At 36.3% G+C, this 26,242-nt stretch overlaps 1 protein-coding gene across 1 annotated transcript in view; it reads left to right on the top strand.

Moving 5' to 3' along the window:
- The window catches only part of FAM227B (family with sequence similarity 227 member B), a 276,142-nt gene that overhangs the window by 49,775 nt on the left and 200,125 nt on the right, over nt 1–26,242 (top strand). Inside the window, exons 9-10 of the mRNA XM_058294176.2 lie at nt 6,190–6,291; nt 9,111–9,237. Of these exons, the coding sequence (XP_058150159.1) occupies nt 6,190–6,291; nt 9,111–9,237 (229 nt within the window). The remainder of the gene's footprint in view (nt 1–6,189; nt 6,292–9,110; nt 9,238–26,242) is intronic.

Below are 26,242 nucleotides of genomic sequence, written 5' to 3'. Positions count from 1 at the left end.
AGTTATCAGGGGCAGGACGGAGGGGGAATGGGGTGTTAATTCATAATAGGGACACAGTCTGTGCTTGGGATGATGGAATATATTTGGTAATGGATGCTGGTGATGGTATAGCAACACTATTAATGTGATTATTACCTCTGACTTGTATGCTTGGGGTGGTTGAGATGAGAAATTTTATGTTTGCATATGTTACCAGACAAAAAAAGAAAGACTAAAGAGAAAATTACAGTATGATCCTAGTCTGGCTCTAATAATGGAGGAGAAAATGTCCAAAAGGACACTTTTGGGACAATTGAAAAGAACTGACGTATAAACTGTATGCTATATTATACCACTATTATTTCTTGAACTTGGTAATTGTACTTAATGTGATTACATAAGTGAATATTCTTTTTTTAAAAAAATACACATGGAAATTTTAAGTGGTTAAGGAGTATAATGTATTTAGTCTCAAATATTTAGAAGGTGGATGGATAGATAGAGAGAGAGAGAGATAGAATATATAAAATGTAGCAAAATTTTGAAAGTTGATCTGGGTATATGGGTAGAGGATATATTGGAGCTCTCTGGTTTTTTTTTTTATTATTACTTTTTCAATTTTCCTTTTATTTCAAAATAAAAAGTTTTTTTAGAAATTGACAAGCTCATTCTAATATTATTATGGAAAAGTAATAGAACAAAAATAGTCCAAGCCATTTTGAAAAAGAACTAATTGAAGAACTCACAGTATTTGATCTCAAGGCTTAATATAAAAATAAAATTATTAAAATTTGGTATGCATGAAAGAATGAATATATAGCTCATTGGAACAGAATATAAAGCCCTGAAATAAATGCACACACATATGGTCATTTATTTTTTAGAAAGGCACAAGGACAATTTATTGGGGAAACTATAGACTATTAACAATCTATGCTGGATCCATTGGCTCCCCATGTAGAGAAAGAACAGAAAAAAAAAGATTGGGGAGAGAGGAGACTGAAAGGGAGAGAGGGGCAGGAGAGAGTGAGAAGGAGAGGAAAAGAGAAAGAGATAGATATAGATGGAAGGAAGAAAGGAAAGAAGGAGAGAGGGAGGGAGGGGAAGGAAGGAAGGATGGATGGAAGGGATGGAGGGAGGAAGGAAGGATGGATGGAAGGGATGGAGGGAGGGAGGAAGGAAGGAAGGAAGGAAGGAAGGAAGGAAGGAAGGAAGGAAGGAAGGAAGGAAGGAAGGAAGGAAGGAAGGAAGGAAGGAAGGAAGGAAGGAAGGAAGGAAGGAAATTTAAGATTAAATTAATAAAAGTAAAAGAAATTAAAGAAAGAAAAATAAGTGCACTTTGCTAGCAGATTAGCTACATCTGAAGAGATAATTAGAGTATTGGAAAATAGGGCCTGAAAAAGTGATAACATAATTGGCAAAGAGAAAGACAGGAAATATGAAAGGAAATGTAAGAAATGGAGGGTAAAATGAGAATGTTTAACATGAGCCTGATTACAGTAATAGAAGAGAATAGACAGAATGTGAAAGAAACAGTACTGGAAGCATATTGGCTAAAACTTTTCAGACATGATGAATGTCTGTGTTTTCAAGGAGCCCAACAAATCCCAACCAAAATAAAAACTCTAGTCTGTAGCTAGACACAGCATTTGAGTAAATCAGAAAAGACAAGAGATCATCTTAAAGGAACAATTAGACTGATAGATGACATCTCAGTGACAAAAACAGAAGCAGAATTACAATGGAGTGATACTTTGTGTTCTGAGAAACGAACATATCAATCTAAAATTTTATATTCCATGAACAAGAGTGGAAAAAGGCAGTTGTAGAGAAACAAAATCAGGAAATTTGCCATTTGCAGATTCTCTATAAAGGAAGTTTTACAAGTTTGTTTTAGGCAGAAATTAAATTATTTTAAATGTAAGGACTGAGATGTATAAAGGGCTTAAGATGTTAGGATTGATAAATATTTGGTAAGTCTGAATACATGATGACCATATAAAAGAGAATAATGTCTTCTGAGGATAAGAAAAATAAACAATACAATCCCGATAAAAATTCCAATACCCTTCTTTGTAGAACTGGAAAAGCCAATTATCAAATTTATCTGGAAGGATAAGGGTTCCCAAATAGCAAATATATATATATATATCTTAAAGGAGAAGAATGGAGTTGGAGAACTCTTATTTCCAGACTTTAAAGCACACTGTTTAGCTACAGTGGTTAAAACAGCATGACACTGGCACAAAAATGGACAGATTGACCAATGGAATTGAACTGAGAGTTCAGAAATAGACCAGTGATCTAATAAATCTATGATCAAGTTATTTTTTACAGGGAAGCGGACTTGGACGAATGGATAGGGTGTCCACCTACCACATGCGAGGTCCATGCTTCAAACCCTGGGCCTCCTTGACCGGTGTGGAGCTGGCCCATGCGCAGTGCTGCTGCGTGCAAGGAGTGCCGTGCCACGCAGGGGTGTCCCCCACGTAGGGGAACCCCACGTGCAAAGAGTGTGCCCTGTAAGGAGAGCCACCCAGCGCGAAAGAAAGTGCAGCCTGCCCAAGAATGGCACCGCACACACGGAAAGCTGACACAACAAGATGACGCAACAAAAGAAACACAGATTCCCAGTGCTGCTGATAAGGATAGAAGCAGTCACAGAAGAACACACAGAGAATGGACACGGAGAGCAGACAACTGGGGGGAGGGGGGGAAGAGAAATAAATAAAAAATAAATCTTTTAAAAAAAAGGTATTTTTTACAAAGTTGTCAAACCCACTCAGCTGGGTCAAAACAGCCTGTTCAACGAATGGTACTTGGAAAACTGTATATCCATACTTAAAAGAAAGAAAGAGAAACTTTATCAAAAATTAATTCAAAATGCATCGAGGACATAAATATAAAAACTAGAACCATAAAACACTATGATTAAATGTAGGGAAACATCTTCAAAATGTTGTCATCAGTAATGGTTTCTTGGACCTTACACCAAAAGTACAAGCAACAAAAGAAAATATAAATAAATGGGACAGCCTCAAAATTAAATCCTTCTGTATTTCAAACGATTTTGGTTTTGAAACAAATGGAACTCAATGGAAAAAAGATTCAGAAATCATAAATCTGATAGGAGATTGATCTCCCTGTTATATGAAGACATCATACAACTTAATGGCAAAACAATAAGTAACCCAATTTAAAAATGGGCAAAAGAATTGAATAGACATTTTTCCAAAAGGGAAAAATGACCAAAAGACACAAAGTTGTTCAACTATTAGGGAAATGCAGATCAAAACTACAATGAGGTATCATCTCACACCATACAGATGGCCATATAAAAACACAGAAAACAGTAATTGCTGGATAGGATGTGGAGAAATAGGAACACTCCTTCACTGTTGGTGGGAGTGTTAAATGGTGTAGCCTCTGTAGAAGATAATTTGGTGGTACTTCAGGAATCTATATGTACATCTGCCATATAATCAAACAATCTTGCTGTTAGGAATACATTCAGAAGAACTGAAAGCAAGGACGTGAACAGATATTTGCACACCAATGTTCATAGCGGCATTATTCATACTTGTTAAAAGATGGAAACAATGTAAGTGTCCGTGAATGAAAGGAAAAACAGAATGTAGTATATTCATACGATGGGATATTATTCAGCTGTAATAAGAAATCAGTTGGGGAAGTACATGAAAACATGGAGGAACCTTGAGTATATTATGTTGAATGAAATAAGCCAGACACAAAAATATTAATATTATGGTCTCGCTGATATGAATCAAATATGATGAATAGACTTATAAAGTTGAGCTATTAAGTGTACATTGGTGGGAGATAGAATGTGGGATTAGAAGGGGGAGACGATGCTGGATGTACAATGTCTAATAGGGTGAAATGTAAATATGTGGTAATGGTTGGGCTTGATGGTAGCACATTATAATGAATATAAAAGCTGGAAAATAATACAGGGAATGTATAACAACAATTTTAGCAGTAGGTGAGGATTGTGGTTAATAATATAAATACAAGAATGTTCTACCACAAGGTGTTAAGAATGTGGTGATACCTGGAAAAATAAAAATGTAATTTGTAGACTATAGTTAACCACAACATTGCAATGTTTTTGTAACAAATGCAAAATTGGTACTATATTAATGCTAAAGGTTAAAAAAGAAAAAAGAATATGGGGTTTCGTTTTATGAAATGTGAGTAAAATTAAGCATTTTTTCTCTTCTTCATTTTTTCTTCATTAATAAAGAGACCTTGACTATGGCATTTAATTCATCTGTGTTCATCTATTTATCTTTATGACCACTAGAGGAACAATTGAGTTAGTAGTTGGCATTAGATGAGATAAAAGTGAGTGGACAGAACTTTTTAAGAGCAATACTTCCATAAGTTGTTGAGCTGTCCTTTTCTGTTATTTTATTTTTTTTAATTTGAGATAACGTTATTAAAGAAAGAAAAATAAATACATAAAAGAAAATGGTACCAAAAGAGGGATGACACATTATATTATGAAAGTAAAAATATTGATGAACTTTGGACTAGGATGAATTAATTTTGTATGTTCAGTTTCCAGGGTTATCCCTAAAAGAATAGAAGTCAATTTTCTACTTCCAAAAAAAGTAAAAAAGTAAATTGATTGATGAAAAAATTTAATTGATGAAAATATCAAGGAGAGAAAACATGGAACAAATAAAACACATAAAATATGGTGGTAGTAATAAATCCAGCTAAATTTTGATTACAATAAATGTAATTATCCAAGTAAAATACAACAATTGTCACACGGGGGAAAACACCTATATGAGGTTTCCAGAAGTCAGATAAAATGTAAGGATATGGAAATATTCAAAGTTAAAGGTTGGATAAAGATATGCCAAACAAATACTTACCATACAATAACTGGTATAAATATCTATCAAACAAAATATAATTAAAGTGGAAAGAAATTGTTATAAAGAAGGCAATTGCATAAATTATAATATAATAATATAATAGAAAACCATTCTCATAATTATAAAAAGTATATTTCTAAACTTGTATGTACTAAAATATAGCCTCAAAATATGGAATGCTAAATTGACAGACTCACTAGGAAACAGAAAAATCTACCATAAAAATGGGAGTCTTTAACATAGCTCTCTCGTTATTTGATAGAGTGAGCAAAAATAAAAATCATAAGGATCTAGAAAGTTTGACTGCATGAATATTGATCTAATGGATACATAGGTAACACAAACACCCAACAACTGTAGAATTATATTTTCTTTCAAGCATATACAGAATACTTACAAAAAATGGCCATATCATTTGTGAATCTCTCTCCTGTGTAAATATGTATGGTGTGGACACAAGATTGATTCTTAATTCAAACATATCTTGGAACTTCCTGTCTTGGGTAAATTCATTTTCTCTTCTTCTTGCATGTTAAGTATAGATCTGTAGTGAAAAATGCTAACTTTCTTGAATAGTAAATTTCTTTTTGCTCTGACTTTTTAACATTATTCAAAATATTATTTTATCTGTATAAAGGGAATATAATTATATACCCCTTATAGAGTTGTGTGAGAATTAACTGAGAATACACACACACACACACACACGTACACAAACATTATTATCTATCCATTCCTTCTTACAACATACTTTCTTTGCTTCCAGTTTAGCTACCATTTTATTTACTAGTTCTGGTTATGGCTGTCTAACCCAAAAAAAACTACTTTAATTTCATACTGAGTTACTCATAATGAAAGAGTTGAAATGGTTAAAAAACAGTAGAAAGTAACTAAGCCAGTGATTGCCTTATGCATGCCAACTATTCTTCAAGAAACTTGATTAATTCAATAAACATTTGAGTGCTGTGTAACAGATTCTATCCTGAGTGCTTGAAATAACAGTCAAACAAAGCATGATCCCTGCCCTTATTTCATGTTACTACACTCCTTTAAGGTGTGTCTATATTTACTACTAATGGCATATAGTAAATATATTGGAACTTAAGTCACCCTGAGCAGCACAATAATGAATAATGGAGCCAGCATTCAATTCAGGTCTGCATGATGCCAAAACACATGCTCTTTCCATTTTATCAACTGATCTCACTTGTGAGGTTAAATTACTGATCTTTATTAGGCAAGAAAAATTCCAATTTTAAATTGTAGTATTAATAAGTTTTAATTTTATACTTTTTTTCTTTAGCCTGACAGAGAAAATCAAGATTTCTTGTTTGATAGAATTGCAGAAAGTTATGTGACACTTTTCATGAGCATACCCCTAAGTCGAAAGGATGCATTCTTTCAGGTAAACATATAGAAATTACATTTGTGCTAATTATTTTAGAGCTAATAAAATAGAAAACTCAATTTTATGTAAGCATATATGAAAATATATTTTGTTCCTTTTGAAAACAAAACTGCCTGATAAAAGTAATGGTTATATTTTAAAAGTTATGCTTTTTCCCTAGATTGTACTGCCTTGTCTAGTGGTCCTACACAGTCTTCTTAGTGATGTAGATATTTTGTTTCCATATTATTAATTTGAAAACAGTTGAGTTATTGTGTGCAGGTTCTTGTCTTTTTTATTTACCTATAAAATTATTTGTTATTTTTCTTTTACTTTATAATTTATCTTTTGATCCATTTAAGATGACTTACAAGTTTATGTTTTACCTAAGGACTAAGTACCTGCTACAGTAAATAACAGTGCGGAAATTTATGAATCAAGTGTATTTTACCCTTTTATTGTTATACTAACTAATGGTTAGGATTGATTTGTGGTCTTGAATAATGTGAAATGAAGATGTATAGAAATTTCATTAGGTTTTTTTTTTTAAGATTTATTTTTTATTTATTTCTCTCCCCTTCCCCCTGCCCCCAGCTGTCTGCTGTCTGTGTCCATTCACTGTGTGCTCCTCTGTGACCGCTTCTATCCTTAGCAGCAGCACCAGGATTCTGTGTTTCTTTTTGTTGCGTCATCTTGTGTCAGCTCTCAATGTGTGTGGCGCCATTCTTGGGCAGGCAGCACTTTCTTTCGCGCTGGGCAGCTCTCCTTATGGGGTGCACTCCTTGTGTGTGGGGCTCCCCTATGCAGGGGACACCCCCGCATGGCAGGGCACTCCCCGCATGCACCAGCACCGTCATGGGCCAGCTCCACACATGTCAAGGAGGCCCAGGGTTTGAAGCGTAGACCTCCTATGTGGTAGGCAGACGCCCTATCCATTGGGCCAAGTCTGCTTCCCTCATTAGGTATTTTTAAGTTTAAACATCTAGCATTTCAGATCAGAAGCCACATTTAAATACTTCGTTGCATTAGCATCTGTAAATCAGAATTACATAAGTATTTAGTCAGTAAATGCTTGCACAGGTAAAACAAAACAAAATATTTAATGTCCTTTACAATGATAATGTAAACAAACCTAAATTCACAAATTTGCCAGTTACTTATGTACAGCCCTGACCTACTTTACTTATTCACAAACACATATATAAAAAATGTGGTAGAAGGAAAATAGAGGACTGAGAATAAGGAGATGGCTTCATGTCTGGGATCTGCTATTAATTACCTGGGTAATCTTGGCAAATCACTCAACCTATCCGGTTCCACAGCTGGTTCTCTGTCAAACGAAGATTTTAAGTTAAATCTGTGATTCTTAAATTGTTGTCTTGTAGAATAATCATATTCTAAGAGATAGACTAGGGTTTTCACACAATGATATTTTCCAGGCACAGTTTGACAGTTGATCTCCTTTTCCCTTAATCTTCTGAAGGTGAGATAGTTTCAGAAAACTTTTAGAAGTTCCCATTGTTCATCTTATTAAACATTTTAATTTTGATCATTGCTATGATTTTACATATCACAAATATAACGTGATAGTTTCTGGTAGTGAAAATGTTCATAGTTCATTCAATACAATTAAATATAATATAGCAATATATTTAAGAATTCTCTACTCCTCTTTCAAAAAAACAAACAAACAAACAAAAAAAAACGACAAGTTTCTTCAAAGGAAACAGTCCCTACCAGCAAGTCTGGGCACTACTGGATTAGGTGACTATTAGTTTCTTATTTCTGCTTTAACAATTTATTACAAACTCTGTCCCTTAAAACAGTAGAAATTTATTTTCTTGTAGTTCTGGAGGCCAGAAATCCAAGATGAGTCTTAGAGGGCTAAAATCAAGATGTCAGCCTGGCTGGTTTCTTCTGGAGGCTGCAGGGGAGAATTTGTTCATTGCCTCTTCCAGCTTCTGCTGGCTGCTGGCATATCTTGGCTTGTGGCCACATCACTCCAGTCTTTGCTTCTGTGGTCACATTGCCTTCTCCTCAGCCTGCTTTTTATAAAGATCCACATAATTATTTCTGGGACCCACCAGATAATACAGGATAATCTCCCAATCTCAAATTCCTAAACTTAATCACATCTGTAGTGTCCCTTTTTCTGTATAAACTAACATTCACAGATTCCAGGGATTAAGATGTGAATATCTTTGGGGCCGTTATTCAACTTGACATAATGACTTCTAGGGTCCCTTCCCAATTCTGAAATTTTACATTATTTAGGACTTAGTGTATGACTGTAACTCATTATTTGAATTCAGAGTACCAAAATAGTGGATATGAATTGTTAAAAGATTTAAATATAAACATACAATATCTTTCTGTGTTTAGTTAGCCCTGAGAAAAATTTAGTAGTTTTAGAGATTTTTAAGGCAAATAGAATCCTGGCAGTGCCATATATATTATATTAGTTCAATTAAACAAACTTCACTTATTCAAAAATTGCTTTTTATGATCATGACCCATATGCATCTCTTTCTGAAAAAGGGTAACACAATCAAACTTAAATGAAATAAATGAATAATCATCAAACATCAATTTAATTGTTAATTTCATCTTTTATCCTAAAATTTTTTGCCCAAATGCTATCAGATAACCAAATTGACTGGCTCAGTTTTCAACTCTTTGCTCATATTCCTCAAGTAGATGTAATAAAGATGTAATAAAATGGCCAAAAGCAAGCTATTGGAGAAAAAGACCATGTATATTTCACAAACAATAATCTCTTTGGTAGTTTAGATGTAATATAAAATATAAAATTATTTTAATGACTCTGTTTTGGGTAGGTGTATCCTGATTGTTTGACACAAGCTATCTATGCAACGTTCCAGGAAGCATTTCCAGAATCCAGTAACCTCTTTAATGATGAATTTAAAGAAGATCTAGGGAATAACATTTTTCTTTGGTTGTCAGGTATGAATATATCATTTAAGTATTTGTCATTATTTAATTATCTAAAACTTTTGGATTGCAGTATTTTTTTCACCAGTCAAATAATAGGTAGTTCATTGCTTTGCAAAACATGCCATTTTGATGCCTATATTTTAAAATAATATTTTTTCTGAAAATTTTATTTTTTCAAAATTAATTAGTAAGGGAGAAGTCAAATAATTTTATAGGCAATGCAATTATTGTAGAAAACTGAATTACAACAGAAATAAAGTCACACCACATGTATTTTATATTTGGAAGATAAATATTTTAAGCTGTTGTTGAACTAATACTTATATTTTGTAGCAAATAATATTGGGTGGAGTAAATTATGGAACTAACTGAGTTCCTCATAGAACATACAATCAATTATTAATCAAGGAAAAATAATTTGACACTGCATGTGTGTAGGTGGGTTTGGTAGGACTGAAAGGCTGAAGGGAAATAAAATTCTTTCCTATAGAATTTAGCTAGATATTTGATACTTGGTTAAATTTAAAATATAAATATACAGTTTCATATTCATAGAATGACCTCACTAAATTTTTTCTAAGTCTGGTATGGACTATCAGAAGCTATTGTGTGTTTTCAAGTTGTTCTATAAATCCTTTAGTCAAAATATTAGCTTATTTTGGAACTTCTTTTTGTCAATTCTTAGTAGCCAAACTATTACTAAAAGAAAATATTTCATATTTTAGGGAGGGAGGCTTTGAGTGGTACAAACTGAAAAACAATGCTGAAGAAACCTCCCCAACTCCAAACACACAAACAAGAATATCCTGTAATTATATAGGAAAATCTAACTAATTCAAATAAAAGAAACAAAAGAGCATGGCATTCATACAAAGATACTATAAGAAAAAAATTTGGTTAAGAACAGAACAACTTTTCTTCAAACCATAAAATTCAATGGAAATAAGTTACCAGAAACAAATGAAAATTTTTACCCAACAACAAAAAATTGGAAAAGCAGATAAAAGTTATAGCGTAGCCTCCTAAGAAAAACTTCTTAAAATACAAATAGGAAGTATGAAAATTCAACTATATGCTGTATATAAAAAACTCACTTCAAATATAATGTCATATGTAGGTTAAAAGTAAAAGGATGATGCATTTATCAAAATCCATAGAAATTTACATTACAAAAAGTGAACGTTAGGGAAGCGGACTTGGCCCAATGGATAGGGCATCACCCTACCACATGCGAGGTCCGCGGTTCAAACCCTGGGCCTCCTTGACCTGTGTGGAGCTGGCCCACGTGCAGTGCTGATGTGCGCAAGGAGTGCCGTGCCACGCAGGGGTGTCCCATACGTAGGGGAGCCCCACGCGCAAGGAGTGCGTGTCGTAAGGAGAACCGCCCAACGTGAAAGAAAGTGCAGCCTCCCCAACAAGTCGCCTCACACTCGGGGAGCTGACACAACAAAAAGAAACACAGATTCCCAGTGCCGCTGATAAGGATAGAAGTGGTCACAGAAGAACACACAGTGAATGGACACAGAAAGCAGACAATGGGGAGGGAAAGGGAGAGAAATTTTTAAAAAAGAAAATGAACTTTATTGTATGCAAATTTTAGAAAATCAACCAGTAGGTAGGGAATCCCAGGATAGATTGCCGAGTGAAATTAAGTAATTTAAATGTCTTGTAACATGTATAACATCACTGAAAGGGGTAGAAGAACAAAAAGAGCTAACTTAAGTAACTTTGAAAATGGTGTTTTGACTAGAAATTGAAGACGGACGATAAAATAAACTGTATAAACACTGTACTGTAGTTGGTTTTCATACTGGGCATGGATTAACAATTCTAAATTTGCTTCAAATTCAAACTGGAGTTGAACAAATAATTAAATGGATGGTGGATGGTGATTTCTCACTGTTGGGCAACAAAATGAGAGATAGGTAGGGAGGAAGGCCAGAATGAACCATGTGGTACTGCATTAGAGTTGGAGACATCAATATGAACTCATATTTAGTGTAATACATATACAGATGGGTAGATATAAATATAATTATGTCTAGGCTAGTACGCATACATATAGTTCCAACTACAAGTGGCCAATCTCTAACCAATAGATTTAAAAGACTGTATGATTTATATCTCAGAAGTTTTGTAAAGCAACATTTTGGTTAGCATAAGTTGCATATTTTTGTCATAAGAATTTGTGGTTATAGCTGTGTAACTCTGTGATCTTAAAAAGATTCTTTACTTTCTTGGATCTATTTATTCTGTAAAATTATTCAGATTAAACTATGAAATGGTTTTCTTTTTTCCCCATGAATTCTAATTTTTATATTGATGATTATTGATTACTTTTATAATTAGGCAAAAACCAATAAACACTATTTTTAAAAAGATACATAATACTTCTGCATTTTGTATTACTGCAGAACAATTTATAATTCTCTTTTCCATAGTTTATTTTGCCAATCTTTCCCCTCCCAAGGAATCATTTTGTTTATCAATTTTAGTAGTTAGAATATTCTAATATATTAATTTTTATTTTATTGTCCTTATTTTAGTTATCTGTTTTGCTGTTACTTTTAGACTTAAAGAACTGAAAGTTTGAAAGTTTTGTGCATTTTTTAAAAATTTTTCTTGCTTAGTAATAGAAGCTTTTAATGCTATGGATTTATCTCTGAGTAAACCTTTAAGCATATCTCTTGAGGTTTAACAGTAATGTTCTAATTACAGGCATCCTTCATTATCTGAATCTAATCCATTCCTGAAAATGTACTGAATAGCGAATTTTCAGGTAGTGGGAACTTACATTCCATAGTTTAATTGGGAAGAATGATAATGTGAAATTGAAACAATCAATTTCCCTAAATATCATTGAAACAACTAAATATCTATATAATAACTCACTGAAGATTTCTTCATAATAAGTCATTTAACACACTTATTACCTACCTATATGTTTAACCATTAATGAACTTATTAGTGGAAGTGTTTGGGGCCAGTATGCAACAACATAGCACAGTATTGACCACAAATTATATTTGCCACCTTAATGCAGTGAGGAAGAGCTAAAATGTAAATGAACAATGAAATAATATGTTAAATATATTCAAGATACGATCTAAATTGAACTAGGATTTTTAGTGCCTTTGGGTGCATGACAGAAGAAAACACCAAAACCTTGGAGTACTAAATCTACATGCTAAAGACAGGGAAGATGACAGCAATAATGCACAACACTTTTATTTATTTATTCATTTTTTAAAGATTTATTTATTTATTTATTTATCTCCCCCCCCCCCCCCACTCCAGTTGTCTGTTCTCTGTGTCTATTTGCTGGGTCTTCTTTGTCTGCTTCTGTTGTTGTCAGCGGCTCGGGAATCTGTTTCTTTTTGTTGTGTCAGCTCTCCGTGTGTGCAGCACCATTTCTGGGCAGGCTGCACTTTTCTTTCGTGCTGGGCAGCTTTCCTTACAGGGTGCACTCCTTGCACGTGGGGCACCCCTACATGGGGACACCCCTGCGTGGCACGGCACTCCTTGCGCGCATCAGCACTGCACGTGGGCCAGCTCCATACAGGCCAAGGAGGCCCAAGGTTTGCACCGCGGACCTCCCATGTGGTAGACGGACACCCTAAACACTGGGCCAAGTCCGCCGCCCCACAACACTTTCAAACCACAAGACTTGATCCTGTTTGGAGAAGAACTGAGATATAACTGCAGCACTAACTATATGACTCACCCAGGCTCCCAAGCAATTTAGATGCTTTTAACAATGAATCAGTTTTTGTTGGTTTTTAACTCAGAAAGGGAATTTTTATTTTAAATTTTTGCAAATTGTTACAGACACTTCAAATCATGACAAGTTCTGATAGTGAGGGATATCTGTTTTCTTATTCCTTAAATATGTTATTATTGATGTTTTCATTTTCTATGATTTATTTTTTAAATTCTTTAATGAGGTCTAAAATGCATACATTACAGTATACAACTCTTAAGTGTTCATCTTGATTATTTATGTATATGTATTTTACATTTATATACATTAACCGTATATATCAAGATATAGAACATTTCCTGCTTGTAGCTGCAATTTTAATTTCCTATTTCAGCTAAGAGTCTTATTAATGGCAAAGTCTTTGTGTTTATACATTATTTGGTAATGGCTACTTTTTTGCATTATTTTACACACTGTGGCCTATGTCATATTTGTATTTTGAAATTTATTGAGGTTACTCTTATTATATAATAATACATAGTCAAATATTATAAATTGTATCTAGTGACTTTTTAAAAAGCCTGTATTCTAAGAGTGATTGCATGGAATACCATACATTTGTGTTTCTATGAGATCTTTGTATGTCCAGTAGTTTCCATATGTGTTGTCTTTAATCAATAAAACCCTCTTTTTTCCTATTAAAAATAATGAGTTTACAAAAGCAAGAAAGAGCAATATTCTTTTTGTCTAATATAAATCTTTACCTGATGCAGTTTAGATACATTTCTTACTCATTTCTTACTCTTACTGTTTGCAATGAAGAATTGTTAGGTATTTTAACTGCTACATATTTAATACTGGCTCAATTTTATAGCCCAAGAATAGGCTAATAGACAAATGGAAAAGAAGATCCAGAAACAGACTCATATGTATAGTCACTTGATTACAGTGAAAGCACCACCATACAGAGGTTGGAGGAAGTATGGTGCTGGGGAGAATAAATGCTACTGGATCAGTTGGATATCAACATGGAAAAAATGAACCTTGTTCCCCCACCCCCACTTCATAGCATAAACTGGTTAGATGAACCTATAAAGTTTCCAGGAGCAAAATATTGGCAAATCTCTTCATGACTTGGAGCAGGCAAAGATTTCTTAAATGGCACACTAATTCTAAAAGAAAATATTGATATATTTGACTTCATTAAAATTAGGACCTTTTCAAAAGACACCAGGAAGAGAGTGAAAAGGGCAAGCAATAGAGTTATCGAAAACATATATCAAATAAAGCATTTGTATTTAGCATATATACAGAATTTCTACATATCAATAAGAAAAATATTACAATTTTTAAAAATACACAAAAATCTGAATGAGTACTTCACAAAATATGATATCCAATTGGGAAATAAGCATATAAGAAGGTGCACATCATTAGTTACCAGGGAAAGGTAAATTAAAGCTACAATGGTATGCTATGCATCATCTATAAGGGCTAAAATTTAAAAGGTGACAATATCAAATGGTAGCATACCTTTGCAGCAATTGAAACTATCCAAAGCTGGTAAGGCTGTACAAGGATAATCACTTTGGGAAACTGGCAATGCCTATTAATTCTATGTATTCACCTGCTCAGAAATCCCATTCCTGGATATATATTCCAAATGCATGAACATATGTCCATCAAAAAGACATGTACAGGGGAGTGGACGTGGCTCAAGCAGTTGAATGCCTGTTTCCCACATAGGAGGTCCTGGGTTCATTTCTCAGTGCCTCCTAAACAACAACAACAACAGAAAAAAAAAAAAAAAACAAGCAAACTAATGAGAAAGCCCGCTCAGGAGGGCAGATGTGGCTAAGTGGTTGAGCGACAGCTTTCCACATACAAAGTCCCAGATTCAATCCCCGACCTGGGTACCTCAAAAAAAAAAAAAAAGACATGTACAACAATATTCTCAGAACTTTATTTATAATAGTCGAAATTGTAAACAAACCAAGTGTCCATCAACAGTACAATGGATATATAAATCATGATGTATTTGTAAAACAGACTACGACAGCCTTGTGCTGTCTAATTCAGTAGCCACTAGCCACATGTGGCCATAAACGTTTAAATTAATTAAAAGTAAATAAAAGTAAAAATTCAGTTCCTTAGTCGCACTGTCACATTTAAAATATTCAGTAGCCACATGTTTTGAAGAGCACAGATATAGAACATTTCCATCATCACAGAAAGTATTGTTGCATAGCACGGTAATAAAGAATAGTTATGTTATGTAAGTTATATAGTAACATGGACATACATTACACTGGATGTCCATTACACTGGAAAGAAGGCAGGCATAAATTTATATGTATTATTTAATTTATATTGAGCTCAAGAAGACAAGCTGAGGTCATAGAAATATGAAGAATGACTTTCTCTGGGGCAATGGCTCTGACTGAGAAGGATATAATTAATCTTTCTGAGGTGATAAGAAAACATATTATATCTTTCTTTTTTAAGGAGGTACCAAAGATTGACCCCAGGACCTCATACATGGGAAGCAGGTGCTCAACCACGAACTACATTTGTTCCCCAATAAGTGTTGGGTTTTTTCATTTATTTGTTTGTTTTGCTTGTTGAGCTATGTCTGCTTCCCAATATATTGTATCTTGATCTGAGTGATGACCCCTTGGATGTATATCATTGAGCTGTATATTTAAAGAACTGTGCACTTTACTGTATGTGTTATACCTCAGTGAAGAGAAAAAGTAAAATAAAATTTATGGAAAGAACAAAAGACCATGAATAGTTAGTAAATATTTTTTAAAATGAGAAACACAGGGGATTTACACTAAAGGTGCTTAGACGTATTACAAAGGCATACATAGAAAACAGTATGCTACTGGTGCAAGAACTAAAATGCTAATTAAGCGGAAGAATAAACTCAGAGGAAAATTGGTATATATATATGGAAGCAATATATGTAAGATATTGCTTTAAATCAATGGGAAAAGGAAAGATTGGTTGATGATGTTAGAAAAATTGACTCACTTATGGAGAAAAATATAGCTGTATCCCACAACACTATATACAAAGAAGTTCTCCAAATTGATTAAAAGTATAAATGAAGAAGATAAAACTATAACTTTATTGAAGAAAATGGAGAAAAGTATCTTTGTGACCTAGGATATGAGAAGGAACTTCATTTTTTAAAAATAACATAAAAAAATCACCCATGAATGTTAATTGTATTCCATCAAAATTACGGATTTTTGTTCAACAAAAGATACCATTTACAAAGTTCTTAATAAATAGAATTTGTTTTTTTTAATTCATTTTTTAAAAATATTACATTCAAAAAATATGAGGTCCCCATTCATTCCCGCCGCCCCCACCCCACCACTCCCCCCACAGCAACACTCTCCCCATCATCATGACACATCCATTGCATTTGGTGAGTACATCTCTGGGCATCGCTGCACCTCATGGTCAGTGGTCCTCATGGTCAGAGTCCATACTCTCCCACGTTCCATCCAGTGGGCCATGGGAGGATCTACAGTGTTCAGTAATTGTCCCTGCAGCACCACCCAGAACAACTCCAAGTCCCCAAAATACCTCCACATCTCATCTCTTTCTCCCATTCCCTACACCCAGCAGCCACCATGGCCACTTTTTCCACACCAATGCCACTTTTTCTCGATTACTAATCACAATAGTTCATGAATAGACTATCAGTAAGTCCACTGTAATCCTTATTGTATTCCTCCTTCCTGTGGACCTTGGATTGGTTGTGTCCATTCCACATCTCTTTCAAGAGGGGACTTAGATTACACATGGATACTGGATGCAATCCTCCTGCTTTCAGTTGTAGGCACTCTTGGCTCCATGGTGTGGTGGTTGACATTCTTCAACTCCATCTTAGCTGAGTGGGGTAAGTCCAATAAACCAGAGTGTATGAGCTGAAGTCTGTTGAGGCTCAGGGCCTGGCTATCATATTGTCAGTCCAGAGATTCAGATCCCCTAGATATATCTTAAACCCCAGCACCAACTACAATTCCAGTAAAGTAACAGGAAAGGCTTGTGAAAAGAGATCACATCTGAGTCCAGCTCCATCATGCAGAAACACCAGCTCCAAAGAAGGGCCAACTGACATGGCAGTGAACTCCATCTTCCATGACCATAAAACCTGTTGGTCTCTGTAGCCCTCAGAAGAACCAATACTTGGGGTTGTATCTCCTTTATCTGTCTCTGAGACTCTGCTCAGGTGTGCATAAGGGCAATCCTTCTGACAACCTCCAGACTCTTTTTGAGAGACTCATAGTCATATAAACTCATTTGTCCTTTCCATTTCCCCCTTAATTTAGGTCAAAAAGCATTTTTAACTCCTGTTATTATATGTAGACAGGGATATTCTGCTGGTCCACGTTGAACCTTTTATTCAAGGTCATTTTCTAGTTACGTCATCAGCTGGTACTTGGTAGTGATCCCTCAGTGCCAGGGAGGCTCATCCCCTGGTGTCATGTCCCACGCTGGGGGGGAAGGCAGTGCATTTACATGCTGAGTTTGGCTTCGAGACTGGCCACATTTGAGTAACACGGAGGCCGTCAGGAGGGAACTCCTAGGCACAGTGCTGCTCTAGGCCTTGTTCTTATTTCAGGTGTATAGGCTCACAAGCATAGTCATTAGTATCAGGGGCTCACTGTTGGACCCTCATTCCTTCCTGGTCCTTGCCATTGCATCCGGGGGACTGCTGCTGCTCCTCTAGGGACCACGACAGAGCCCCCCTGGCCAGGAACCTAGCACCCCCCCCAGCTGTTGTTTTTAATTGTTTCCACTATGAGTATAACCAAACACTTCCATGCACCCCAGACACAAGTCCATATAACTCCCTGTCAACCATATGTCCCCTGTCAATAACATCCCATACCAGTATTCCTCCACTGCCATTGTTGAACCACTCTGTGATCCAAACTTCCTGAAAAGTGAAGCCCAATATAATGCCAGGTTCCCTTAATAGTAAAATGGAATATAATGATGAGTTTAAAGGTTAGATATAGAATACATATTGATTTGGAAAAATTCTACATCCTACTTTTTTCTTTTCTTTTTTCCTAATTATTAAACTTCTCTTCACAAGAGCTATAGATCACAGTAATTCATATATACAATATATAGTACTCCCACATATCCAATATAAAAATCCAAAATAAAATCTTTTCCCTTCCACAGCAATAATCTTTTAACATATTCATACCATATTTACTGAAACTGATGTACAGATATTGAGACAGTAGCTTTCAAACAAGGTAACATTTGTGTTTACATTGTGGTTTATACTTTAGGCTATACAATTTTCTAAATTTTTCATTATCCTATGTTTTACATTATGATTTACATTATTAGTCTGTCGGCCCCTATGTTTTTGGTGTAATATTACATGCTTTATATCCATCCTTGTGTACTGTTGTGAAACACTTCTATTGCCCTCACAGTTACATTGGTTCCATCTATTCAATATCTATTTCCCCCTTCCCTTGGGGCCCACAGTGACAGTCAATCTTCATTTCATGAGGAACCATGTTCAGAGATACTTACAACAGTGTTGAGGGCTTGACTTGCTCAGCTGCCCTAATGCCCTGGGAGCCGCTATTTCTCTTGAGAGATACAGTTCCCTCTATTTGATGGCATTAGTCCTCCCCAGGATGTGGGTATACCTTCACTCTCATTATATGGGTCTCTACCCAATGGTATAACCCACTCTGGCAAAATGAGCATTCACATATTCCCTAGAAGTCTGTCCTACATCAGATTATCCCCTTTAAGTATCTTAAACAAGTAACTTTCCTAATTATATTTTGAAAAGGTTTTCTCAGCATTATACTCTCAACCAACACCTGACAATCTCCTATGTTCGTATGTTGCCCCACCCTCCCCCCAATTTCTTGGGCAATATTACCCATCTGCCCATCCCTAGCCCCCCTCAAGCCCACAAATCCCCACCCAAAGGTAACCCTATGCCCCCATTTTATCCCTTCCTTATACACATACTTACCTCCAGCTTTTCATAGATTTCATTCATATAGATGTCAGCTTATATCCTTCCTCTACCCCCCGATGTCCTGTAAGCCTATCTTCCAGTCTCTAGCTCTCTGAGGCAACTTGGTTTACTTATTTCATATCATTGAGGTCATGTAGTATTTGTCCTTCAATGCCTGGGTTGCTTCACTCAACAAAAGGTTCTCAAGATTCATCCATGTTATCACGTGTGTTTGTAGTGTATTTGTTCTTAAAGCCAAGTAGTATTCCTTTTTATGTATATACCACATTTTATTGATCCATTCATCTGTTGATGGGCATTTGGGTTGATTCCAACTTTTGGCGATAGTGAACAATGCCTCTATGAACATTGGTGTGCATATATCGGTTTGTGTCCTTGTTTTCAGTTCTGCTGGGTATATACCCAGCACTGGAATTGCTGGGTCATTTGGCAAATCTATGGTTAGTTTTTTGAGAAACCACCAAACTGTCCTACAGAATGGTTGGATCCTTCTGCATTCCCACCAGCAGTGGATGAGTGTTCCCCTTTCTTCACATCCTCTCCAGCATTTGTATTCTGTTTTTTTCATAGCTGCCAATCTTATGGGAGTAAGATGGTGTCTCATTGTAGTTTTGATTTGCATTTCCCTAATAACTAAAGATTGGGAGCGTTTTTTCATGTGCTTTTTAGCCATTTGTATTTCTTCTTTGGAGAAGTATCTGTTTAAATCTTTTTCCCATTTTTTAAATGGGTTGTTTATCTTTTTATTTTCAAGATATAGGAGTTCTTTATATATGCAAGTTATAGGTCTCTTATCAGATATATGGTTGCCATATATTTTCTCCCATTGTGTAGGCTCCCTTTTTACTTTCTTGACAAACTCCTTTGAGGTGCAGAAGGCTTTAATTTTGAGGAAGTCCCATTTATCTATTAGTTCATTTGCTGTTTGTGCTTTTGGTGTGATGTTCATGAAGCCATTTCCTATTACAAGGTCTTGTAGATGTTTCCCTACACTGCTTTCCAAAGTCTTTATGGTCTTGGCTCTTATATTTAGGTCTTTGATCCATCTTGAGTTGATCTTTGTATAAGGTGTGAGATGGTAATCTTCTTTCATTCTTCTACATATGGCTATCCAGTTCTCCAGGCACCATTTGTTGAATAGGCCATTCTCTCCCAGTTGAGAGGGTTTGGTGGCTTTATCAAATATTATATGGCTATTTTTATAAGGTTCTATATCAGAACTTTTAATTCGATTCCATTGGTCTGAGTGTCTCTCCTTATGCCAATACCATGCTGTTTTCACTACTGTAGCTTTGTAGTATGTTTTGAAGTCAGGTAGTGTGGTTCCTCCAATTTCATTTTTCTTTTTCAATATGTCTTTGGCTATTCGGGGCCTCTTTCCTTTCCAAATAAATTTCATAGTTAGTTTTTCTAGTTCCTTAAAGAAGGCTGTGTTGATTTTTATTGGGATTGCGTTGAATGTGTAGATCAGTTTTGGTAGGATAGACATCTTAATAATATTTAGTCTTCCTATCCATGAACAGGGAATATTCTTCTATTTATTTAGGTCTTCTTTGATTTCCTTGAACAGTCTTGTGTAGTTCTCAGTGTATAAGTTTTTTACATCTTTAGTTAAATTTATTCCTAAATATTTGATTTTTTATTTACTATTGTAAATGGTATTTGCTTCTTTTTTTTTATTGATTTTGTAAAAATATTACATTAAAAAAATATGAGGTCCCATTCAACCCTACCACCCCCACCCCACCACTCCCCCCCCAGCAACCCTCACTCCCATCATCATGACTCATCCATTGCACCTGGTAAGTACATCTCTGGGCATCTCTGCACCCCATGGTCAATGGTCTACATCATGGCCCATACTCTCCCACATTCCATCCAGTGGGCCCTGGGAGGATTTACAATGTCTGGTGATTGCCCCTGAAGCACCATCCAGGGCAACTCTAAGTCCCAAAGGCGCCTCCACCTCTCATCTCTTCCTGCCATTCCCCATACCCATCAGCCACCATGTCCACTTTTCCCACTCCAATGCCACCTTTTCTCTGTAGACCTTGGATTGGTTATGTCCGTTGCACCTCTATGTCAAGAGGAGGCTCAGATTCCACATGGATACTGGATGCAATCCTCTTGCTTTCAGTTGTAGGCCCTCTAGACTCCATGGTGTGGTGGTTGTCCTTCTTCAACTCCATCTTAGCTGAGTGAGGTGAGTCCAATAAATCAGATTGTAGGAGCTGAAGTCTGTTGGGGCTCAGGGCCTGGCTATCATATTGTCAGTCCAGAGATTCAAATCCCCTAAATATATCTTAAACCACAACACCAACTACAATTCCAGTAAAGTAGCATGAAAGTCTTGTGCAAAGAGATCCCATCTGAGTCCAGCTCCATCACGCAGGAACACCAGCTCCAAAGAAGGGCCATCTGATATGGCAGTAAACCCCATCTGCCATGACCATAGAACCTGTGGGTCTCTTTAGCCCTCAAAGGAACGAATACCTGGGGTTGTATCTACTTTATCTGTCTCTTAGACTCTGCTCAGTTGTGCTTAAGGGCAATCCTTCTGAAAGCCTCCAGACTCTTTTTTAGAGACTCGTAGCCATATAAACTCATTTCTCCTTTCCATTTCCCCATTACATTAGGTCAAACAGCATTTTAAAGTCATGTTATTATATGCAGACAGGGATATTCTGCTGATCCGCATTGAACCTTCAATTCAAGGTCATTTTCCAGTTGCATCATCAGTTGGTACTTGGTAGTGATCCCTCGGTGCCAGGGAAGCTCATCCCCGGGTGTCATGTCCCATGCTGGGGGGAAGGCATTGCATTTACATACTGAGTTTGGCTTCAAGATTGGCCACATTTGAGTAACATGAAGGCTGTCAGGAGGAAATTCCCAGGCACAGTGCTGCTCTAGGCCTTGTTCTTATTTCAGGCATATAGGTTCACAAGCATAGTCATTAGTATCATGCTCTCACTGTTGGACCCTCATTCCTTCCTGGTCCTTACCATTGCACCTGGGGGACTGCCGCTGCTCCCCTAGGGGCCATGACAGAGCACCCCCTGCCAGGAACCCAGTACCCCCCCCAGCTTTAGTTTTTAGTTGTTGCCACTATGAGTATATCCAAACATTACCATGCACCCTGGACATATGCCCTGTATAGCTCCTTGTCAGCCCTATATCACCTGTCAATAGTGTCCTATACCAGTATTCCTCCGCCGCCACTGCCGAACCACTCTGTGATCCAAAACCTCCCGAAAATTGAAGCCCAATATAATGTCAGGATCCCTTACTAGCAAAATGGGATAAGGCGATGGGATTAAAGGTCAGATACAGAATACGTGTTGACTTGGAAAAATTCTACATCCTATCTTTTTCTTTTTTTTTTTTCCTAGTTATTGAACTTCTTTTCACAAGAGCCCTAGACCACAGCAATTCATATATACAATATAAAGTACTCCCACACATCCACCATAGAACCTTTTCCCTTCCACAATGATATTATTATAACTTATTCATATCATATTTACTTAAAGTGATGTACAGACTCTGAGACAATAGCTTTCAAACAAGGCGACATCCGCGCTTACATTGTGGTCCATACTTTAGGATATACAGTTTTCTAAATTTTTAGTTATCCTATGTTTTACATTATGGTTTACATTATTAGTCTGTCATCCCCTATATGTTTATGGTGTAATATTACATGTTTTATATCCATCCCTGTGCACTCTCGCAAAACTCCTCTCTTACCCCACATTTACTTTGCTTCCACACTTTTAACATCCATTTTCCCATCCCCTTGGTGCCCACAGTGACAGCCAACCTCCATTTCCCAAGGAGCCACGTCCAGAGACACTTGCAACAGTGTTCAGGGCCCAACTTGCTCAACTGCCCCAATGCCCTGGGAGCCACCCTTTCTCTCGAGAGATACGGTTCCCTTTATTTGATGGCATTAGTCCTCCCCAGGATGTGGGTCCACCCCCACTCTCACTACTTGGGTCTCTACCCAATGGTACCACCCACTCTGGCAAAATGAGCATTCAGACATTTCCCAGGAGCCCGTCCCGCATCAGACCATCCCCTCTGAGCATCCTAAACAAGTAACCCTCTAATTATGTTTTGATACGATTTTCTCAGCATTTTACTCTCAACCAACACCTGACACTCTCCTATGTTTGTATGCTACCCCTCCCTCCCCCCACTTTTTGGGCAATATTACCCATCCGCCCATCCCCAGCCCCCCTCAAACCCGCAAAGCCGCACCCAAAGGCAACCCCTTGCCCCCATTTTATCTCTTCTTTGTGTTCATACTTACCACCAGCTCATCATAAATTCCACCCCTGCAGACGTTGGCTCAAATCCTTCCTCCACCCCCCGATTTCCTGTAAGCCTATCGTTCAGTCTCTAGCTCTCTGAGGCAGCTTGCTTATTTCATATCATTGAGGTCATGTAGTATTTGTCCTTCAATGCCTGGGTTGCTTCACTCAACATAAGATTCTCAAGATTCATCCATGTTATCACGTGTGTTTGTAGTGTATTTGTTCTTACAGCTGAGTAGTATTCCATTGTGTGTATATACCACATTTTATTGATCCACTCATCTGTTGATGGGCATTTGGGTTGATTCCAACTTTTGGCGATAGTGAACAATGCTGCTATGAACATTGGTGTACATGTATCGGTTTGTGTCCTTGTATATACCCAGCAGTGGTATTGCTGGGTCATATGGCAAATCTATAGTTAGTTTTTTGAGAAACTGCCAAACTGTCCTCCAGAATGGTTGAATCCTTCTGCATTCCCACCAGCAGTGGATGAGTGTTCCCCTTTCTTCACATCCTCTCCAGCATTTGTATTCTTCTGTTTTTCTCATAGCTGCCAATCTTATGGGAGTAAGGTGGTATCTCATTGTAGTTTTGATTTGCATTTCCCTGATAGCTAGAGATTTGGAGCATTTTTTCATGTGCTTTTTAGCCATTTGTATTTCTTCTTTAGAGAAGTGTCTATTTAAATCTTTTTCCCATTTTTTAAATGGGTTGTTTATCTTTTTATTTTCAAGATATAGGAGTTCTTTATATATGCAAGTTATAAGTTTCTTATCAGATATATGGTTGCCAAATATTTTCTCCCACTGTGTGGGCTCCCTTTTTACTTTCTTGACAAACTCCTTTGAGGTGCAGAAGGCTTTAATTTTGAGGAAGTCCCATTTATCTATTAGTTCATTTGCTGCTCGTGCTTTTGGTGTTATATTCATGAATCCATTTCCTATTACAAGGTCCTGTAGATGTTTCCCTACACTGCTTTCCAAGGTTTTTATGGTCTTGGCTCTTATATTTAGGTCTTTGATCCATCTTGAGTTGATCTTTGTATAAGGTGTGAGATGGTAATCCTCTTTCATTCTTCGACATATAGCTATCCAGTTCTCCAGGCACCATTTGTTGAATAGGCCACTCTCTCCCAGTTGAGAGGGTTTGGTGGCTTTATCAAATATTGTATGGCTATATATGTGAGGTTCTATATCAGAGCTTTCAATTCAATTCCATTGGTCTGTGTGTCTCTCCTTATGCCAATGCCATGATGTTTTCACTACTGTAGCTTTGTAGTATGTTTTGAAGTCTGGTAGTGTGATTCCTCCAATTTCGTTTTTCTTTTTCAATATGTCTTTGGCTATTCGAGGCCTCTTTCCTTTCCAAATAAATTTCATAGTTAGTTTTTCTAGTTCCTTAAAGAAGGCTGTGTTGATTTTATTGGGATTGCATTGAATGTGTAGATCAGTTTTGGTAGGATAGACATCTTAATAATATTCAGTCTTCCTATCCATGAACAAGGAATATTCTTCCATTTATTTAGGTCTTCTTTGATTTCTTTGAACAGTCTTGTATAGTTCTCAGTGTATAAGTTTTTTACCTCTTTAGTTAAATTTATTCCTAAGTATTTGATTTTTTTATTTACTATTGTGAATGGTATTTGTTTCTTGATTTCCTCCTGATCTTGCTCATTATTGGTGTACAGAAATGCTACTGATTTTTGCACATTGATCTTAAAACCTGCGACTTTACTAAACTCATTTATGAGTTCTAGAAGCTTTGTTGTAGATACCTCAGGGTTTTCTATGTATAGGATCATGTCATCTGCAAATAATGAAATTTTGAGTTCTTCCTTTCCAATTTTAATGCCTTTTATATCTGGTTCTTGCCTCAGTGCTTGAGCAAGTACTTCTAAGACAATGTTAAATAGAAGAGGAGAGAGTGGGCATCCTTGTCTTGTTCCTGACTTTAGATGGAAGGATTTTAGGATTTCTCCATTGTAAATGATGTTGTCTGTAGGTTTTTCATATATACTCTTTATCATGTTCAAAAAATTTCCTTGTGTTCCAATCTTTTGGAGTGTTTTTATCAAGAAATTGTGCTGTATTTTGTCAAATGCTTTTTCTGCATCTGTTTTTTCCTTCGATCTGTTTATATGGTGTATTACATTGATTGATTTTCTTATGTTGAACCATCCTTGCATACCTGGAATGAATCCCACTTGGTCGTGGTGTATAATTCATTTAATGTGTTGTTGAATATGATTAGCAAGTATTTTGTTAAGTATTTTTGCATCTAGGTTCATTAGAGAAATTGGTCTGTCGTTTTCCTTTCCTGTGGTGTCTTTGTTTGGCTTTGGTACTAGGGTAATTTTGGCATCATAGAATGAGTTAGGCAATGTTCCTTCTGCTTGGTTTTTTTGTAAGAGTTTCAGCAGGATTGGTGTTAGTTCTTTCCAGAATGCTTTGTAGAATTCACCTGTGAAGCCGTCTGACCCAGGGCTCTTCTTACGTGGGAGGTTTTTAATGACTGATTCTATCTCTTTACTTGTGATTGGTTTGTTGAGATCATCAATTTCTTCTTTCATCAATATAGGCTGCTTATGTGTTTCTAGGAATTTGTTCATTTCCTCTGAATTGTCATTCTTGTTGGAATATAGTTTTTCAAAGTATCCTCTTATGATAGTTTTTATTTCTGTGGGGTCAGTGGTGATATCTCCTTTCTCATTTCTTATTTTGTGTATTTGCATCTTCTCTCTTTTTTTCTATGTTAGTCTTGCTAAAGGTTTGTCAATTTTATTGATCTTCTCAAAAAACCAACTCTTGCTCTTGTTTATCTTTTCAAGTGCTTTTTTATTTTCTATTTCATTTAGTTCTGCTCTCATCTTTGTTCTTTCTTCCTTTCTTCTTCCTGTGGGGTTACTTTGTTGTTTTTTTACTAATTCCTCCAAATGTGCAGTTAGTTCTTCAA

The sequence above is a fragment of the Dasypus novemcinctus genome, chromosome 3, assembly GCF_030445035.2.
Source record: "Dasypus novemcinctus isolate mDasNov1 chromosome 3, mDasNov1.1.hap2, whole genome shotgun sequence".
Classification (NCBI taxonomy): domain Eukaryota; kingdom Metazoa; phylum Chordata; class Mammalia; order Cingulata; family Dasypodidae; genus Dasypus; species Dasypus novemcinctus.
The sequence above is the reverse complement of the archived record's forward strand: the minus strand, read 5'-3'. Positions and strand labels throughout refer to the sequence as shown.